Below are 18,809 nucleotides of genomic sequence, written 5' to 3' on the forward strand. Positions count from 1 at the left end.
ATGATACAAGCTCCCCAGTTTTACTGTTGTACATTACAATGACTGAATGACTCAAAAGAAGAAAATTTTTGAGAAGCAATATTAATGAAGACATTTGGAATTTCTGAAACCACCATTCCTAATTTCCTGTGGCTAGGAGGTCAAAGGCTGAACAAATAATTGAAAGAGTATCAAGTAACATCTGTAATTTTGTAAAGACTACATACAGTGAAAATGGAAAGAACTTTTTCAGAATAAAAAGAAAAATCAAAGAAAAACCCCAAACCACACATTGAGCTCAGAAACACACTGGAGGCTAATTTCATATACAACTTTTCATCACTTTATTATTTAGTCATTGTACATTTTTGTAATTTAACATTCTGTAAAAGAAACCAAGAGAAAAGTAACAGAAACAAGCTCCTTTGAGAGTCATCATGAGCATCATGCTTTTGGCTAAAACTCTTGATGGGAATCATTACGGAGAGCGTCACGTACAGCAAAAACGCAACAATACAAAGCTGTTTTATTTACATTGTAAACCCCTTGCTCATACATACGTACACACGACACGGGCCACTTCATCAGTGTAAAAAAAAAAAAAAAAATCTCCCCTGGCGAGTGCATTTTTAACTGCAGGAGAGGAGTTAGCCATTTAAAAAGAGGGTTACACGGTAAATAGAAGACAGTGGTGGTCAAAGTAAAATAACACAAAAATCATGTGAACTGAGGCCACCTCCAGGGTTAGGACGTTGGATTACTTGGGCTGGTCTTGCTCTCTCTTCGCGCAGCGTCTTGACTTGATAACGAAGGAAGTGGTGATGACGGGAGGCAAGTTGGGCACAGGAGAGTAAGTCATTAGCCCCTGGAGAATCAGAGGCGATCTACTGCAGGCACCGGTCCCTCCTCTCTACAGCCCCGCACCAGCTGTACTTCTGTGCAAAAACGCAGACCACGACAGACTGATCGAGTCTCCACTTACATCAGTTTGACTTTTAACCATGAATACTGCAAGGAATATGGCTCCACAAGTGGCTGCCTGCATGGGTATCCACCTGTGGGTCAGAAAGCGACTTTAATCATAAAATTTAAGATTTGATTTGCTTGGAAAGAGCTTGATTCTCAGACCACCCACGTTATCTGTTAAATAGCATGGCAGTTTAGGATATCCACCAATTCATTTTTGGATGGGTTTGGTGAAAATATTGACACAGGTCTCATGCTTGTACACCAAATATGTAGCAATGACCTGTAGCTTGTTAGCTAGCATAAAACTTGGAAACCAGGTTTGTGTGTTCAAAAGTAGGGGTCATGATTACAGGGGCAGTAACACAAGCAAAAATTATTAAAAAATAATACAACCCGTAAAGTGACCAGCAAAACATCCAATGTTCTCTGCACGATGCTATCAAGCTAGCTATACGATGGATGCTAAAGCTTTGTTCCGAACTGTAAGCTAACTACTAAAAACCAACATAAAACCATTACCCGAGGCTTAGTCAGTACTCCTGGTGGTGTGAGCAAGCTGTTGGGAGACTCATTGGTGAGTTTTATGTAGTAAACAGACAAAACCAGGTTTGAAGTTTCCTAAATTCTGTTCTTTGCTATGCTAAGCTAACTGGCTGCTAGCTAGAGCTACATATTTAGTGTGCAGACATGAGTGTATCAAGCAAATAAATGCATTTCCCAAACTATTCATTCAACGATGGTCACTGTGTTGTTATTTGTTTCATATATATTTTGTGCAATTCAGCTGAACTGCACTGGATGTTTAAAAGAAGCTACTCATATGGGCATTTTTGAATGAAATTTGTTTTAAAATGCACAATTTTTGTGACCACACAAATGCAACGGGGGGCTTTAGAGCATGTATAAAGGTATCACAAAAACATACTGACTGTACAGACCTAGTAGGAACACTGGGTTGTAGTTCAACAGGGAGCAAAAGTAGCATTTTTCTCCACCAGCTAAATGAGTAGCTCACATTTTACCAGGCACTCACAAGATGGCTGGTGAGGGAAGCTAATCTAAGACCCATTTGCATATTTCACCAACATTTGGCTGGTGGATAGCGCTAATGTTGAGCCCTGTATTTCAACCCTCCACATCCTGTGAGAACTTTAAGACTGACCACTACAGGTGGACTAACACACACACACACACACACACACACACACACAAAGGACAGACACGCACGCACACACAGAGGACAGACGGACACACGCACTCAGGTGATCATGCTGGCTTTTCTCATACACAAAAAAATGCATCAAGTTTATTTTAAACTTTGAAGAACCGAGGAGTCTTTTTGTGAAGCAAACAAACAGCAGTTGACCTTTCTATGACTGCATAGTTGAGCAGGCGCTAGGCACTGCTTCGGCTACACTGACGGCAAGTTAATGAGTGGAAAAACTTTTTACTACTGGAGAAGCTTCAAACACATACTTGTGCTGAAGGCTCTCAAACACAAAAGGTCATTTCTCTGTTGACTGTATTTCCAGTGGCTTCACCAAACAGTCCACCGCTTCAGGCCAACGGGTTCACATCACCATTATAGCGCCGTTCAGTATCATTTAGAGCAAATGGACCGTTCTTTTGACATTAATAAGAGACTATTGTCTTGGAAGGAGAACCTCATATTTTGATTACAGCTGTGGTCACACCATGGACATGGAAACTGAAGTAAAAAATAATAGAACATTTAATTTATCCTTTCTTGTGTTACAGTGTAGAACTTCCCAGCTTAATTTCCATCCGCATCAGTTCAACACAACAAACTTAACACCGTGACCACAGTTGGACTCTCCGATTCCTCCCTGATCTGTAAAGTCTCTATGATGAAACTAAAGTGACATATGAAAGCAGAGAGAAGGAAAGACATCAAGTAAGGAAAGAAAATGAACGAAAATAACTGCCCAGGAAATGATAGAAAGCAATCAAGTCTCAAAGATCAGTTTTGTGATGAAAAACAAAATCACGGATAAATAAAGACAAGAACAAAAGGAAAGTGTGCAGAAACTGTTGGTTGACAAGCTTTGGCCCGATGTGTTGTGTGCAAGGTGAAACAGCAGAAGACACAAACTGTCCCAGCAGAGGAAGATGCCCTCTGTGTCTGTACCAGAAAGGAGGAGGAGGAGGAAGAGGAGGAGGGGGGATAGAGGGAAGGGGACCCTTGCTGTTCTTCACCGTGAGGCCAGTGGGCGGGGCTGTTGCACTGTAAAAAGCACCCCTCTTTGTCCCCTCAACTCACAAGTCAGTGCTTGTTGGACATAAAGAATAAAAATATATATTAAAAAAAAACAAACAAACAAACAAAAAAGAAAGGCCGTGACGAAAAACAAGAGCAGCAGCGACTCAGTCGATCTTGACCGCGGCGTAGATTTTCCTGATGAACATGTAGGCTGCATAAAAGCCGATTGTGCCCGTTAGCAGCCAGAAGGACAGGACCATCAGGGTGGTGTAGCCGAAGTACAAGAGCGAGGGGATGAACTCCACGATGTCCAGCTGCAGAGCAACAAGAGCAACCACTGTCACTGTGCTGCACATTTATTAGTTGTTAGAATTTCGCTGACTCAGGTTTGGCTTTCTGGAACATTTAGCTGAATATTCAGTTTGTGCATGGGTGAAACCCGAATATTCAGGACAGCTACTCTGGTTATTCCCATGGTGGGAAATGCTCTCTGCTCTGTCTCCTTCAGTGAGGCATTTTACAGATAGTCCTGACATGAGATGGGGGGGTGGGGGTGCAGTGGTTTTAAATCATCACATTATGCAGGTCAGTGTGCTGCTGTGAAGTTCTTGAAAGTTTAAAGTCAGGTCAAACATAATCAGAGAGGCGGATGGAATGTTAGCCGTCAAAACTGGCGGTCTCCGCGTGGCGTGACGAGGCTCGATGTGTAAACACGGCGATGCCTCGACATCAACCACTGCAGTGAATTTGAACTTATTTGATTTCATCCAACAACATGTCATCTGTTCTTGTTTGTTATTGCTGTTTTGTTCAATGGTCAGTTGACTCGATCAGATTTGACCATATAAACCACCCTGAGAGGGAACGTTTACACAAGTGTGTGGTTGTTGCATAGCAGCAAGAAGAAGATTTGCCTAATCATAAAAAAATCATTTGGAATCTACAGTTTAGCCCAGTTGATGTTGTTTTCCGTTTAGTGAGGCAAAATGCTCTTTAAACATAAGGCATCCCTAGTTATTATTTTTTTGAACCAGACAGCAGAGGACGTCAGTGTGATATTTGTCAGTTACTGTACGCTGTGGATAGCTAGTTAAGGAATCACTTCCTGGTTCTGATTCTTTCAGAGTTACCTGCACATTAACATTGTAGAAGCGCCTCAAAACAATATATTTTGCTGTTACTGGAACATGTGTTAAGTTGTAATGGAACTAGGTGGAAGCCACAATAATAATATACAATTAAAGCTTTGTGTCCACCAGTCTTTATTTCCCCCCAGCTAAAAATGCCAGGTGCTCTACTCAAAAGCGCCCAGCTGGGATTGTTTGAGGGTGTTTTGCATGAGCAACGTTTGTTCAGCTGAGATTTTTTTTTTTTTTTTTGCTTGGCTTTGTGTAAAAATGTAGCGCTCACATTGAAAACAATTAAACAGAAACGCCGGCCTCAGGAAAGAAACCCAGCTTTGGTTGACACAGGCCCTGAGGGAACTTGTGATCTTAGTGCCAGTTTGTATTGTAACAACAAAGGGAAAGTTTGGGCATCCATATTAAAATGTTCGACTAGCTATGTCCCAGTGGCTTCACTATTAGTTGAAGTCTGTAATACAATGTAAGAATGTGTTCATCCTGCAAAGGAATCTAGGATGTGTGATGAAACAATCTTGTGCTTTTACCTTGTTGACAAAGTAGAACACAGCGTAAACAAGAACATAGAACGCCGAGCCTCCTGACACAAGGAAAGTTCTCCACCACCACCGGTAGTCCTGTTAGTTGGAGAGGAGAGAGACGGAGAAAACACAGAGCGTGGGTGTGTGTAGACACAATACCAGGGCTGTGTATGACAGGACAATGTTGACAGCAGTATTTAATAACTACACAGGTTTATAGACTTTGACAAGGAGTGAATTGGTTACGTTTCTGCTCATATTCTCAGGCCGACCATGTATGATCTGGCTGAATGTAACAAATCTGATTCCGTGAGTTCAGCATTTGTCAGAGCTGAAGCAGAAATACCTCTTACCTCTGCGCAGAGCTGGAAATAAACCATGACAATGCTGATCTGAGAGCAGGAGACCACCAAGATGATGAAGACCAGAAAGAGGAATCCAAAGAGGTAATAGAACTGATTCTCCCAGATGGCCTGTAGGTGGAGACACATACATACAATACAGGGTCGCAAATGAGCTTTTTACTCAGCTGTCACATTTTTGGCCGACAAAAAAATTCTACCAGGTCACCATCTCTAGAGGATACAAACATTAACACGAGCACGCACTGGGCTTTTGGTGTTTTGTGTCATACGTACATAATCCAACATTGTGATGGTAAATAAACACATTTATTGTACACATAAGATTGTTCTGCTGGGTAGAAGAATTTTGTGCGTGAGAAGGAATCACGATACGGGTGTGTTTATTTCCGTGTGGAGAGCTTGACAGCTCCAAAAATAGAAGACACCTAGGAGCCTGGGGCCAGGCTGAGGGTGGAGCTCCATCATCTGCTCAGGTCATCTCCAGTGCTCAGACAGTTTTGTTTGGATGAGATCAAGCCACAACTTGTATTACACTACTATTTGCGGTTCAAATATTTATCCACCAGTTGGCAGACTGCCCTCAAATTGGTCAAACTGAAACGCTATCTTTTTTTGGTGATTGGCAGGCTTTTTTTGGTAACTAGAATCAACTATTTAATTTAGTAAATAAAGCAATCAATTAGTTAACCTTTTAGGCAGCGTCGGGAAAATTTAATGGGCACAAGATTAGTTGCAAACACATTTGATGGTAAAAAACAGGGGTGATACAGAACTGAGCAGGAGAGAAGTTGTACTCACGCTGAAAATGAAGAAGAGCTCAATGAACATGGCGCCGAAGGGCAGGATCCCAGCCATCAGGATTCTAGTGTGAAGACAAGAACATATTTGCTTGAACCAATAAGCCGCCATGTTTGAGGAGTAAAGGCTAATGATACAGACGAGTGGTTGCCAGACACTCACCCTACGAACTTGTTCATGTACCAGCGCTGCTCTGGGACCTGCCGAGGGATTTGGTTGGTGCGCACAGGGTTGTCATACGGCTGCTTACGGAAACCAAAGTAGTAGCCCAGGTAGACTAAGGGCATGGATATACCGAACCACATGCACAGCAGGGCCAGCATGGTGGTGAAGGGAACCTGAGTGGTGAGCAAAGACACAGGGAGAAATGAAAGACCAAGCAAAAACACTTTGGCTTAAGAACAAAGTCCTTTCTTGGGGTGAGAACTATTGTTACACTTTCTTCTGTGTGCCTCTTTCTCTTACTGCGTTGCCTTACTAAATTATTCAGTTTGCTTTTTTTGTGGGAGTCTGCAGCCTATCGAGTCTTAGTTTACATTTGAGAAAATGGATTGAACAGAATCGATTTTGAGGGTTGAAGAGGAAACACAACAGACCCTCTACTGAGCGATTTGAACTTTGTGGGACAAGTTTCTCACAAACACATACTCTGAAAAAAACACAAAACAAAACAAATCTTCTCTGTTACCCAGCAGCAGATCCATATGTGAGATTCCACCATTTGGACTTTAAATTACATTTTCTTTAGTTAACATGCTCTTAAATTGCATGTATAAAAACAAACAAACAAACAAACAAACAAAAAACGGCATTTTGTGAGTGGTCTGAATTCATAACTTTTAAAGCCTTCGGGGTCTACGTGTGTGAGTGATGAGACTCACAGCCCCTGAGGAGTGCTCTCCCCAGATGAAACAGTTGAGGATGAAGCAGATTCCAAACACCACTGCAGGATACAAGGTTGCTGTCTAGAGGGAAGAAAGCACAAACAGCAGCTCAAGCTGAGGGTTCCCAGCTTAGAAACATAACTCAGAAAAAGAGTCTTGCTGGTAGAACGTGACACAGACATTGGGTATGTAGTTGATTTTTGAAATTTGACTTGATGGTTTCAGTGTGGTAGTTTGTAAACAAAGCGGGAGGGTTTATTTAATCACACAGTACTTTTAAAACTATGAAATATTAAAAAATTATGTTGGGATCTTTTATTTTTTTTCTAAATCAAGATTGTTCAGCAATGGCATACCATACCTGTCTTCTCATTGAAAAAAACAACCAACCTATTTTAAAAAAACAGTGTGCCCTTTAAAATAAAACATCCAGGAAAAAATAGAGAGAGAGAACTGAGACACTTGAGACAAGTAGAGGAAATTATGAAGATAAGAAGCAACACTTATTGACTCACACAAAATGCTCCTTTCTTCCACCGATGACCTTTCAGTGTGCGATACAATCTGCCAGCAAAGTAGCCACCAAATACCCTACAGGAACACAGACACACACAAATAAGCAGTGTAATGATGAATCGATGAAAGATGTGAACTGAGGGTCAGAGAGAGATGAAGATGGTTCTTACCCCATAAACATGAACAGGAAACATGCAGTCGTCATCAGGGCTCCTCTACTGGACGGAGACAACATGCCCAACATGGCAACAACTACACACGCACAAGCAGAGGAAGAACTGATGGTCACTTTAGTCGGAATATTTTTTCAAATCATATTGCAGACAAACATCATGCACACCGCACGTAATCTTGTTTTTGACATCTCATGTACATAAGCGAAGTTTGAAATCAGGTCAAGAGAAACGCATGCAAAGACAGTTGCCTGCAGTTCATGCTGCAAATTGGAGACGTCTGCATGGACATTAATGTTTATCATTGTGTAATCAAAAAGGTGCTACAGTGATTCCTCTAATTTAGAGGTTTTTCAAGTGTGAGGCGGGCCTTCAGGCAGAGGGGGTTCCAGACAGGGAGGGTTATTGAATGGAGGGGAAAGAATATCAGTTATCAAAGGACATCATGTAGAACAACCTGAATGATCGTGATTTGGTTCAAGATACATCAAATAAGAGATTTGTAGACTATAATAGTGGTTTTCCTCTTTCAAAAAGGCAGAAACTAATGAACGGCTCAGAGCAGACTGTTTTCATGTATTTAGTGTATGCTGAAGTTATTGAAGACTGCAATATTAGGCTAGCTTGGCTAAATAGTTGATCTGTAGCCTAGTCAGACCACCTGACTCTCACAAGCTGCAGTTGAACCTGGATCCACCTCCAACTGAAACCTCTATAATAATAGACAGCTCATTCAGGGAATCAGTGAAACATAAATGTGTCACCATTTCATGCCAAATACATTGGAAGAATGGCAAAAACGTCTTTTCCACAAAGAAACCCCTCAAATGCACCCTCCTGAAGGTACATATCTGCTGGGTGGCAGTGGAGCAGTTAAAACACAGCTCTGATTGGTTGATTATTTTTTTAAATTTGAAATAGTGGTTGTAGACAGGGCAGCACGGTGGTGCAGTCACAGCAAGATGGTTCCAGGTTCAACTCCTGGCTCGGGCACAGGATCTTTCTGTGTGAGTCTGCATGTTCTCCCTGTTCCTGCATGGGTTCTCTCTGGTACTCCAGCTTCCTGCCACAGTCCAAAGACATCAAGAGGGGACGAGGCTGATCGATACTCTAAATTGACCGTAGGTGTGACTGTGAGTGTGAATGGTTGTTTGTCTCTAAGTGTTGGTCCTGTGATGGACTGGTGACCCGTCCAGGGTGAACCCCTCCTCTTGCCCGAAAGCCGTTGGTATAGTTCAACTTACATCATTTTCAATTTGAAGTTTAAAATTAGGAACTTCAGAGTTTTGAACTGTATCAATGTTTCAGATCAGAAAAGTTCTAAAAGTATGTTGTGCCACATTTAGAGGGCTATTGCAGATATTTGAATGTGCCAGATAGGCAAGCAACAGATCAAACTCAATGTTGTGAAGTTGTGACAAGAATGACAGTAAATGCCCCTTACAGATAACGATGAGGATCATGCAGAAGAGCTGGATCCCTGAGCCCAGCAGGGAGCTGAGGATCATGGGATACTGAGGTGGCCTGAAAACATCACCGTGGACATTCTTCCATCCTGACTCCTCCATTGTGTCCTCCTGGTAAAAGAATGGGGGTAAAACTAGTCAAGTAAAAGGAAAACACCGACATATTAAACAAGAACACTAAGGGCAGAGAAGTGGCCTCCCCTGACCTCTTGTGTGGTTTTGACAAGTTTCAAACATTTGTCTGTTCTATGAACCTGAATATGTTACAGTGTGCGGACTAACTAACTACATAACTACAACTGTTATCTGAATTTTTCAATTAAAAACACGGAAGGTTCTCTTCATATAATACTTTTCAGAGACATGCTAATCACTTAAAGAAGTGGTTCATCTTTTTTTTCTTGTAAACCTGAAATCTTTTTTGCCAAAGGATTAATTGTGATCATGTTTCTCAGTCATGCAGTCAGACTTACTATGTCGTCCTCTCTGTTGTAGTTTGCAATGTCCTTCCTCAAGGTCCTGATAATGATCATACTCAGGATACCTGAGAGAGAAGAGAGAAGCAAATATTTCGCATGCTCTCATATTCAAATGTATAGTCACCACCCTGACAAGGTAATGCTAACTGAGACCGAGCCCAAGAAGCTGCGGCACGACCCGAAGCAAACCACGCTGGACAGTGACGGTGGTCGTTGCCACAGGTTCCCATCTTCTTCACAGAGGTCGCAGAAAATTACAGCGTCCATTGCCTGCTTTATTTGTCAGGATTTGAGACCTTATTCGGTGGTGGAAAACACCGACTTTAGGCGCATGGTGAACACGTTGGATCCCCGCTATGCTATGGGTTATACTATAGTCACCCGTGAATTGAATTATTGGCTGCCATGGTTTATTTTTAGTTAACCTGTTGGCTAGACTGGCTAGTAGCTACCTCATATGTTCAGTATCAAGCTAAAAAAGCTGCCAAAGAAGGCCACTGGCTGCACTTAAACTCTCCATTGTTCACTTTGCTTTTCAAAAGCTTTTAAGCTACAATTTGCACTCAGGTTCAAAAAATGAAACTAATTTTCTCACCACATCTTGGATTCATTTTGTCCAGCATTTGCAAGCTGCCAGACAGAGCCATATATTGTGTCATTGATGCTGTCAGTTCAATTGATTCAATCCGAGACAATGGAACACGAGATGCCACCAAAATCACTTTGTCCCTTTAAAATCTTTCAGAAAATGATGTAAGTGTATCAAATTGTATCATGAGCTGAATATCGTGTATCGTATCGCGAGATTAGTGTCTCGCTACAGCCCTACTGGATACATAGTTATGGCTTATGGAAAAAACATAAGATGAAAAATAAATGAAAATATAAACCTTATTGTTTTTCTTTGGTGAATGACTAAAGCAGGATAATGCCCTCTGAAGTGTCCATAATCAGAAATCACTGAGTTGCCCCACCTCATTTCATCAGGCATTATCCCTTACATGAAGAGAGTTGGCTGGGCAGGTTTGGTTGACTGAGGACATACCAGAGAGGAAGAAGACAACCACCACAGAGTTGACGATGGAGAACCAATGAATCTGGACATCACTCATGGTCAGATATGTGTCCCATCGAGAGGCCCACTTCACCTCACTCTCCTGCACAGAAAACACAAGAGAATATGAGTTTTTTTGCGCACTTTTTTAAGCTTTTCTGGGACATTTAAATACAGTAAAAATCCTACAGAGGCAGTCTAATTTGCCACCTGTTAAGTCAAGATCACACTATATAACTTGCTGTCTTGAATCAGGAATCTTCAAGTCATTGTGATTTGTTCACTATACAACTGTCCTACACCAGGGGGTCAAAAAAAAGTTAAAATGCATGAATTTAATGTTTAATGCATTCAGAAGACATCCTTTTGAACAGCGAATTTTCAAATGTGCACACTGTCTATGGCCACTATCCTGTGTGCGTTAAACTGGAACATGCAAGCAATAGCTTCCCCATCACCACAGACAGTAAGCTGTGCTCACCTGTGAATAGCGGCATAATATGCACAGGCGAAGGACTGGGGTTAACATACCTGTCATAATGTACATTTTGGACTATTTTCTTCAAGTCCGAAAGAATACATCCTGTTGCGGAAAATGGCCCTAAATCCTAGAGACCATTTTCGACTACAGTGTCTAAACATCATAATAATTTTCACTTATTAAAAAAGAACGACTCAAGGACTTGGGAAGTAAATCTCCAACTATTTCACTCATTAGATCTTTTTCTTAACACTACTGGTGGAAATTAACAAGTTACCACTGACCTCCCAGCGGACAGAGTAGGTGAAGAGGACCTCGTTCTCTTTGTTTGGGTCAATTTCCTGGGGGGCAGAGCCACTGGCGTCAGGCAAGGTGCAAGTTTTAGTGTTTTCAACGGCCTTCAGATCTGAGGATTAACAAAAAGTAAGAAGTTGTGTGCAGAGTTGACCTTGAGCTCCTCCAAAAGAATACGTTAATACCTACCATCCACTTTTACACTTTGTGGTATGACCTCAAATCGCACCACCCTATAGTTGTGCACCTCCCCCTCCTCTACCTTCTCCCTGTGGTAGTAAATGATGAAGGACAGGTGGTTGTGCAGATAATACTGAAGGGGAGAGAAAAGAAGGTGCAAGACAAAGATTACTATGCTTCATGTGGAAACACCTTTACAAATGTATAACATAGTAACAGTAAGGATATTTGATGGCTAAAAATGAAGATGAACACTACGTGTTACACTGGGAGAGTACTGAAGTCTACCACTCATTACGTCAACAACAGGCTCTAAGCCTCATCAAGCAACTATTCTGAACTGACTTATTGTGATGACTAGCGTTGGCAAAAAAAAAAAAAAAACCCACATCAATTTTAATGAATTACTCAAAGAATTGTTTAAAAAATGTACACAGTTAGTTGCACCCTTTCCCAAACATTTGGATTTAGCTTGTAAGTGGAGAGCTGTGAGTAACCTGTGGAGGGCAGTAGTACCCTGTGGCTGGACTTAGTCTGCCAGAAAAATAAAAAGAAGATTCCATGCTAATGTTAGCTGCACAGCTTAGAGCCAAGGTGTATTTTTCCTGAGTTATAATCAGTGATGCCCCACCCCAGAAACACCCCACTCCGAATACTGTGCTTCAAAAAATTAAGGGAGTTTAGAAGAGATATTTAAGAATAAAACTAAAATAACCTAAAGCTAAAACTAAGTTGAACAATTCCTTTTTTCCCCCACACATTTACCAAACTCCATCCATTTTCTACAGCTTATCCTGTAAAGGGTCATGGGGCGGGGGGCTGGAGCCTATCCCTGCAGCCTTCGAGTGAGAGTTCACCCTGGACAGGTCACCAGTCCATCACAGGGCCAACACATAGAGACAGACAACCATTCACACTCACAGTCACACCTACGGTCAATTTAGAGTATCAATCAGCCTCGTCCCCAATTGCATGTCTTTGGACTGTGGGAGGAAGTTGGAGCACCTGGAGAGAACCCACACAGGAACAGGGAGAACATGCTGACTCCACACAGAGAGATCCCGTGCTCGAACCCGGAACCTTCTTGCTGTTAGGCTACAGTGCTAACCACTGCATCACCGTGCCGCCCATATACCAAAATCTATGTTGTATCTAAGATTTCATAGCCAAAATTGATATAGATTATTTCAATTAATTACAAAAAATTCATATTTCTTTTGGATTATTGCTTCACAGCAGTATATTGACATAAATGAGTAATAGCATAATCAATATTCAACAATAGGGTCACACTGCAGCACTCAGACATTTGCTTACAATGCTTTAGGCCACGATTTTATTTGATCAATATGTGACGTCAAATTCTGCAACTGACGAAAAAAAAAACTAAAAATGTATAATTGCACCTTCTGATATCTGTGAATAGTTAGATTATGTGCCTTATTTACCCCAAAATGTATTTCTTATTTCAACACTCTTCATTAAGTCAAGAAAAAAAAAACCCACTTGTACCGCCACTAATAAACCACTTACAGCATGTTCTTTTACAAATGTAAAGTGATTTTACATGTGAACAGAATATGGTCACAATTAATTATATGGTATTGGAAACATTCCGGTTCTGCTGCTGTGATGACAATTTCTGCTATTTCTGGCCATCTGTCGCTATTAGCATCAAGCTAAATATTTACGGCTTGCTCTTCTGCATTCTGGAGTACTAAGGAGGAGATGCAGGGGTGGAAAGCATCATTTTGAGCTCAAGACACTCATTTGTGAGTACTTGAGAGGCATAATACAAATCTTTGGTGAAGTATGGCTCTTAGAGCCAAGGAGACCTAACCTACCTTGTTATTATCCACAAAGCCCAGCCTGTAGCCGTGTTCAAATTGGATATCTTTCATCATATCCTTCTTCTGCTCTTCTTCTACTCCAGCCTCCCTGTTGGGGTTAAACTCCAATCTGGTGGCAACTGGCAGGTTATCTGCAATACTAAAAAGAAAAAGTACACAAAGGAGATCATTAAGGCTTAGTCTGCTTCGTCAAACTAGAGTAGATTTCTTTACAGATGTGTTTTTTGCTATTCAGCATATTTAAATTAACATGAGTAACAACAGCGGGGAAGGGATGCTCACAGGTGAACATAATACTCCTCCTGTATTCTCTCAGCAACCAGCTTGCTCTCTTCTATGCTGAGCTTTTTCTTGTTGCACACCACCTCACATTTCTTGTTCTTGTTCATCTCCACATTGTAGAGAGTATTCACAATACGGTCCCCACGTAACACCTCACCTACAAGTAATTCAAATCCAAAGAGGTGTTTAATAGTTTAAATAGAATTATAAGAAAAAGTGACATAGCTTTTTTAAAAATCTTTTTAGGGAAAGGTCATTGAGGAGCAGAGCAGCAGTTAAAGACTTACCCAGGTTCTCTCCCTTATAAACAACAGACTCTGGCTTGCAATAGGGCAGGGAGTAGTATTCATAGGGAAGCTGGGTTCGAGAGCTGGTCAGCTTCACCGCCTGAAAAACAAATGACAAAACTGATTGACTGAACGGCTCGGAATGATGGGCAAAGCTATTGTGTCGACAACTTCCTGGGTCAATATATAATATTGTGTAATATGTTGATCTTACTATCAAAATTATTATGAATTTTGCCATAAGCTTTCAGCCTTGCACCTGAAATGAAATGCATCAGAGATAAACATGTCACTGAGCAATCATATCTTACTGGTCAGGTTTGGTTCCTTCGGTGATAACGGTACAGTTTTCTGGCGTTTTGGTCAATAATTTCTTTTTTTTTTTCGAGAACCAGGTAACTAAGCTGAAGTTAATATCTAACCACCACTTAATTCTCTGACAGGGTTTTCAAACAGCTCACCAGCAGCTTACAGCTCAGATATGCATGACTCTCTTACTCTCACACACGCAAGCACGCTTCCATACGTATACAGAAGTTGCATAATCAACAATTCAACTTCTGATTCATAAACACCTGCAGTTGTATCCACACGTTTCCCTTACACTGTTGTACTAATCATAAGGATCTGTGGTGTCATACACAACTGTCCAGTGCTTACTTTTCTTTTTATTCTTACATTGTAAGTTAAACTGAAACACACCAGTGTTGATTTGGTCCAAAGTCCAAATGTGAAAGTATGGATGTCCATGTTTATTGTTGATAGTTGAAATCTGACTGCCAGTTGTGTGTGTTCCATAAAACACAACATACCACAAATTCCACACCAAGCTACTACTGTGACGTATCAATGCATCCCTACGCAGCAGAATGCTTTATTGACTCATCAGCTGACTGGAAGAGCTGTCAAGCCATTTGGGAATTACAGGCATGTAATGGGGGGTAACTAGTAGATTGTTTCCTAGTGTCAAGCTCTGTATAGTTTAGGTTTTCCTCGATAAAATATTTAAGTGCAACCTCGCTGTCAGTTTCAATCACTTCCCGAGAGAAGTTTCAAGAGAAGTCAAACAAGCTAAATGTGTAAAAGATGTTTACATGTTTTTGTCATGGGGAATAAGAAATGAATCTCAAAACATGAGGAAAAACTCCAAAGAAATCCTCAAATTTCACGATGAAAGGAGGCACCAGTGGTCTTACCTTAATATCAACTATTTCACCCTCACGGAAGTCCCGGGGAGCAACTCCAGGAACATAGAAAGGCCGAGTCCCAGGCAACAAGGACAAAAGCAGCAAGGCCCACCACGTCTCCTGCAACATACATACAGCAAAATATGCTACATATTATACACTGTATATCACACTATTTGGAAAATAATGATTGGGTTAGCATGACACATTTCAAACAATGAACTTACCTTGCCATGTAAAACGCAAAGCATAGCACATATATTTATTTACCGAAGACAAACAATGAGCTATGCTAAGCTGCAAACTACAAAAGAAGAACAGAATTGCAACACACAGGTAACAGGGTGTGCAACACATCTCATTCAGGAAATGCCTTCAGGTAGAGCAAACATGAAACTCCTTCCCTAACAATTCCATTTTATTGTGTCATGACATTCACACCACCACAACAGAGCTGATTTTAAACAGGTTTACAACTCCCAAGCACCCAGTTGCCATTTGTGAAGAAGTTAAAGACTCTAAGCCTAGCTGTCCTCTAAAAAACAAAAAACAACAACAACAACAACAACAACAAAAACAAAAACACAACAACAACTAAAAACGTTATGGTCGCATATTCAAGTTTACTGAGACACATCAAAAGGCCTTTATCTTTTAGGATTTACTTTGGCACTTTCTGTTACAGATTGATATATTTGTACACAAACTGTTTTTTTCCCCTTCTATTAAGTTTTCTCACTTTTCTCTCTTAGTCAATTAACATCAGCTGGGTATTATGTATTATAAGATTATATAAGTGGCACATCATCCATAAAGTGTATTTTCCCTTTCAAGTACCTACAGATAGGTGTCTTGAGCTTACTAAGATTTTCTTCCCCTCCTGCATCCCTTTTTGGTGACTGCAGAAAGCAAAACATATTTAGCTTGACACCAATAGCAACTGATGGCTAAAAACTGTAACAATGTCCCAATATCCATTGAAAAACTCTCAAGCACCTCATCTGGTCAAGCTACTGCCTAAACATTAGAATTATGGTTTGTTTTTAGCACAAATCAAAAGGGCTTGTGGATTACTGAGCATACAGCTGGTCAAAGAAAAAATGGATTACACTGGACGATGCACTTGTGCGGTTGTAAACATATTTTGGGCAGTTTTGCTGTTTGTAGTCGTCTGTGACTACAGGGTACAGGTAGCTATACATGCAGCCATCTTCATATGCCCAAGACAGCTATTTGTGAGTACTGGAATGGCACTATACACGTATATGAAGTATCTCATTAAGAGCAACAACGTTTGTACATTTTCTGACAAAATAAAAGAAATTCTAAACAAATCCAAGCACTGATGACTAGCAAGTGCGTGTGTGTGTGTGTGTGTGTGTGTGTGTGTGTGTGTGTGTGTGTGTGTGTGTGTGTGTCTGGGGGTTTGGTGTTTGGGTTTCAGTCAGATCTCATGATACATCGAGAGGCCACAGGATTTGCAGAGAGAAGAGCTTGTGGCTACTGAGTGAGGGTAGTAACACCTGAACAGAGGAACTGCGTCCTTGTTGTGGGATCTTGAAAGAGGGCAAAAATCCAAAGAGAAAACCTCACTGACATGAATTCTAGGCTATTTGACATAAGCTGTGTGGAAAAGTTCTCAGAATCCCCTCAGAGAAATTGGCTGCACACAACATTTTAAACCAGAGCAAAGTTTATTTTTCACAATAATCCCTAAGTGAGTTGTATCCAGAAATGAAATGGATTTTTACATTTTTTTTTGTTTTTGGTCGGGCTCTACTGTTTGCACGCGACTGTTGAGTAAAATCACTTACTTCTCAATCACTTACTTAATCTGGGTGACAGACAGGAAATTGTTTTGAAGAGGTCTACAGGAGACCTGTACTGATCTACTCATGGTGAGATTGTCTGAAGACTGCACAGTGTCATACTAAGGCCCGTCATGATAACATATTAAATGATAAACTGCACTGAAATCACTAAATTATATTATTGTCCGATATCATAATAATATAATAGTTTCACACTGAAAGTAAACCCTTTAAGAGTGATTACTTTTTAATTTTACAGAATTTTCAGTCAGTCATTTAGAATGTGATACATAATAAAGTGTCCTAAAATAAATTTAACTGCAAAAAATGTAAGGAACACTTACATAAACAAACCTGCATCTAAACTCATTGGGCAAAAAATTCTCATTTATTGATTGCACTTTCAGTCAATACAGTAATTATTGTATCATGCTAAGTCATACAGTTACGACTGTAAAATAACCACAGTGCACTTAAGAGGTACTGTGTACTTAAGAGGCAGCATACCACAAGCCATCTTCACAAATCACCCTGGCTAGTTACTCTCTCCTCCCCTCTGAGAATGAGGGTGCGATTAAAATATCAGAGGGTTTAACATACTGCACAAGTAAACCCCCTCACAATGCTATATCTAAAAAAATCCTAAAAGGAAAATAACATATAACCCCAGTTTTTGCATGGGTTTCCTGTACATTAAGTACTTATTTAGCCTTTTATATAAGCACTTAGATAAAAGGTTCCCGAATGTATTTTCAATTTGCAAATGGTCCAGTGAGCCATTTATCTTTTCACTATTATCATTTCTTTTTCCCTGCACATCACTTTTTTTTAATTATGTGTAGACAGTACACTAACTGGCTTATTATTACTATTACTGCTATAATTGCTTCTCAAAATACATCTACTACATAATATAAAGAGTCGAGTGGCGACTTTTTCATTCATTGAAACAATTCTCCTTTAATGAGTATGTTTTTATTCTTCAGTGGATAAAAGCTTCGATATATTAATTAGATCACAACTCGAACCCAACAGGACATGATGAACACGAGGTGACAGATACTTAAGGGCATTATGGGTATGACACACGGCAGACACGGAAGTTAGCAAACATTGCTTCTGATATGCAGCAACATAAGACAGTAAGTGACCAATACTATGCACAACAAAGACAGCGTTGTAAATTTCTGTGTCACGACTAATGTACAGCTGTCACTGTGGCATTTTAACCACTTAACTGCACTGTAACTACCTGAACACTGATGTAGCCCCAGTAGCTAACAGCTAACATTAAAACAAAGTTGGGTAAAGGCTAATATCTCATGGCAGTACAGGGAATGACAGTTGGATATCGTAGACAGTGGCAACTTGTACTCTGTCAGCACAAAGGAACAACCCAGACGAAGACAACTCATTCGTGTTGAGAGCCACATCTCACTTACAATCTTGCTAGGTAGGTTAGCTAAATGCCAGGCAGTTAGCAACAACGTCAACATTCAAACAAGAGCAAAGTCTTGTAAACCCAGATGTAGTCAACGTCCAAATATTGTTTATTGGCTAAGCTTGCCACCTACGGTATTACACTCACAACATTATGCTGGCAAGATAGTCTCAGCGGTTCGTAGTTTGAAGAAAAAGTGTTCGCTTCTACACTTACCATAGCCGCGGCCGCCATTTTGAATACGTGTCATTCGTGACGTCAAGGAAGTAGTGGCTTTTTTTTTTTATTTTACATTGATTAATTTATTCTTTACAAAACTCGGACATACCCTCAAATGTAAACATTACTGAGTAAATATGATTTTCTCTCATATGATTTACAAGGTTGCCCATAAAAATGTAAAAGCTTGGTTAAGAAAACATTTTTTTT

At 40.5% G+C, this 18,809-nt stretch overlaps 1 protein-coding gene across 2 annotated transcripts; it reads right to left on the reverse strand.

Moving 5' to 3' along the window:
- Window positions 1-314: 314 nt before the first annotated feature.
- tm9sf4 (transmembrane 9 superfamily protein member 4) lies at window positions 315-18,637 on the reverse strand. Of its 2 annotated transcripts, none has more exons than XM_086213995.1 (18): window positions 18,597-18,637; window positions 15,138-15,248; window positions 13,942-14,041; window positions 13,655-13,811; window positions 13,367-13,511; window positions 11,532-11,655; window positions 11,333-11,454; window positions 10,559-10,670; window positions 9,508-9,578; window positions 9,013-9,145; window positions 7,566-7,647; window positions 7,395-7,470; window positions 6,877-6,960; window positions 6,158-6,333; window positions 5,996-6,059; window positions 5,186-5,305; window positions 4,839-4,928; window positions 315-3,483 (listed from the first exon to the last, which is right to left on the reverse strand). In XM_086213995.1, the coding sequence occupies exons 1-18, from the start codon at window positions 18,612-18,614 to the stop codon at window positions 3,334-3,336; spliced, it is 1,935 nt and encodes a 644-aa protein (XP_086070121.1). In that variant the 5' UTR covers window positions 18,615-18,637; the 3' UTR covers window positions 315-3,333. The 2 variants fall into 2 exon arrangements, with proteins under 2 accessions (XP_086070121.1, XP_086070120.1); XM_086213994.1 differs by lacking the exon at window positions 18,597-18,637 and adding an exon at window positions 15,356-15,394.
- Window positions 18,638-18,809: the final 172 nt, after the last annotated feature.

Source organism: Aulostomus chinensis, chromosome 9 (genome assembly GCF_037954235.1).
Source record: "Aulostomus chinensis isolate RoL2024-O1b breed Wild chromosome 9, RoL_Achi_v1.0, whole genome shotgun sequence".
Lineage (NCBI taxonomy): Eukaryota > Metazoa > Chordata > Actinopteri > Syngnathiformes > Aulostomidae > Aulostomus > Aulostomus chinensis.